This window comes from Myotis davidii, unplaced genomic scaffold (assembly GCF_000327345.1).
Source record: "Myotis davidii unplaced genomic scaffold, ASM32734v1 scaffold30, whole genome shotgun sequence".
Taxonomy (NCBI): domain Eukaryota; kingdom Metazoa; phylum Chordata; class Mammalia; order Chiroptera; family Vespertilionidae; genus Myotis; species Myotis davidii.
Genome location: NW_006282874.1, coordinates 183,302 through 184,662, shown reverse-complemented (window position 1 = coordinate 184,662; position 1,361 = coordinate 183,302). Strand labels below are relative to the sequence as shown.

Sequence of the window (1,361 nt, the reverse complement as noted above, 5' to 3'; positions counted from 1 at the left end):
AAAAAATACTAAAGAAAAATACCCTACAAACAAAACTACCCCTTGCTGGCGGGGGACTCACTCGGAGCAAACATGCCCTCAGTGAGATGGCGCGTAGCCCGCGGAGCCCCGCCCCCCAGGCTGTGCACCGAAGGGACCAGCCACGAGGAGGGAGGGCACCCACGCATGAGCCCTGAAGGCTCGGTGGCCAGGACGCCTCTGCTTACGTGCTGATAAAAGCTGGGGTCGGGGGGCACACCCAGAGAGACGCCCAGGTGACCGACTGCTGCGCCTGCAGCCCCGCCCCCCGGCCCCTGGCACCAGGGCAGGCCTGCCACTCTCCATGGACACCAGTCACCCTCGGGGGAGAGAGGCTGACTCCGAAAAACTTCGAAAGAGCCAAGGAAACCGGCTCCCGTGCAGCCCTCACTCACTTCTCTGCCCGGACTTGGGGCGGCACCTGATGGGGGACACCCCGGGCCCGCCCCGCGCACGTACCCGGCCCCCGTAGAGGATGGAGGGCGGCTGCAGGACCCGCCCAGTCACGTCAGTCATCTCATCTTTGACCATGATTCCAAATTCCCGGACGTAGGGGTCGGTGTTGAAACTCGCACTTCTCATCTTGGAAAGGGGAGAACAGGCAGAGTCAGGGGTGTCTGTGCTCCCAGAGCCGTGTCTGTCCCCACCCGGCCGCCCCCAGGACGGGACACTCACCAGCTTGCTAATCTCCTCTTGCCGATCGGGCGCCGACCTGGCCGTCGCTCTGATCATGGTTGAGGTCTGATTGTCGGTCAACTTCTTTATACATCTCTGTCCTGCCACGATGTTACAGACCTACAGAGGCACAGAGGCGCAGGCGCGGCATCAGCGCAGGGCTGGGGGGCCCGGGGCCCGGGGAGCAGGGCTGACAGCAGGACTAAACCCCACTGGTGACAAGGCACCACCCTGTGGGCGGCTGTCCTGGCGCCGGACTGTGGCCTCCGTCCTCACAGGGAAACAGCTGCCCGCCACGGATCCCTGCATTGTGCCTACATATGCAAAGTAACAGCCATTTTGTTGTCAGTTAACTGCCATCTGAGTTGGCAGTTAATTTGCATATAGCCCTGATTAGCCAATGAAAAGGGTAGCTCATACGCCAATTACCATTTTTCTCTTTTATTAGTGTAGATTCTGTTATAAAGGCAATATATATCCTCAACTAATCGACAAGTATATATTGAGAATCTATGTAAACCACCGACAGAAAAGCGCCAGGACCGGGCGCCCCCGTGGGCCCTCTTCCCAGGCAGGGCATTTTCAAACAACCAGTGAGGAAGTTCCTTCCCGGAGCAATTCTGCCCCTCGCCAGGGACATGCCGGCATGAGGCGCCCGCTCTCATCTT

General features: G+C 59.4%; 1 protein-coding gene across 1 annotated transcript in view; it reads right to left on the bottom strand.

Moving 5' to 3' along the window:
* AGO2 (argonaute 2, RISC catalytic component) overlaps positions 1 to 1,361 on the bottom strand; it is a 23,333-nt gene that overhangs the window by 11,597 nt on the left and 10,375 nt on the right. Inside the window, exons 8-9 of the mRNA XM_015561416.1 lie at positions 694 to 813; positions 478 to 600 (exon numbers count right to left, since the gene is read on the bottom strand). Coding sequence (XP_015416902.1) covers positions 478 to 600; positions 694 to 813 — 243 coding nt within the window. The remainder of the gene's footprint in view (positions 1 to 477; positions 601 to 693; positions 814 to 1,361) is intronic.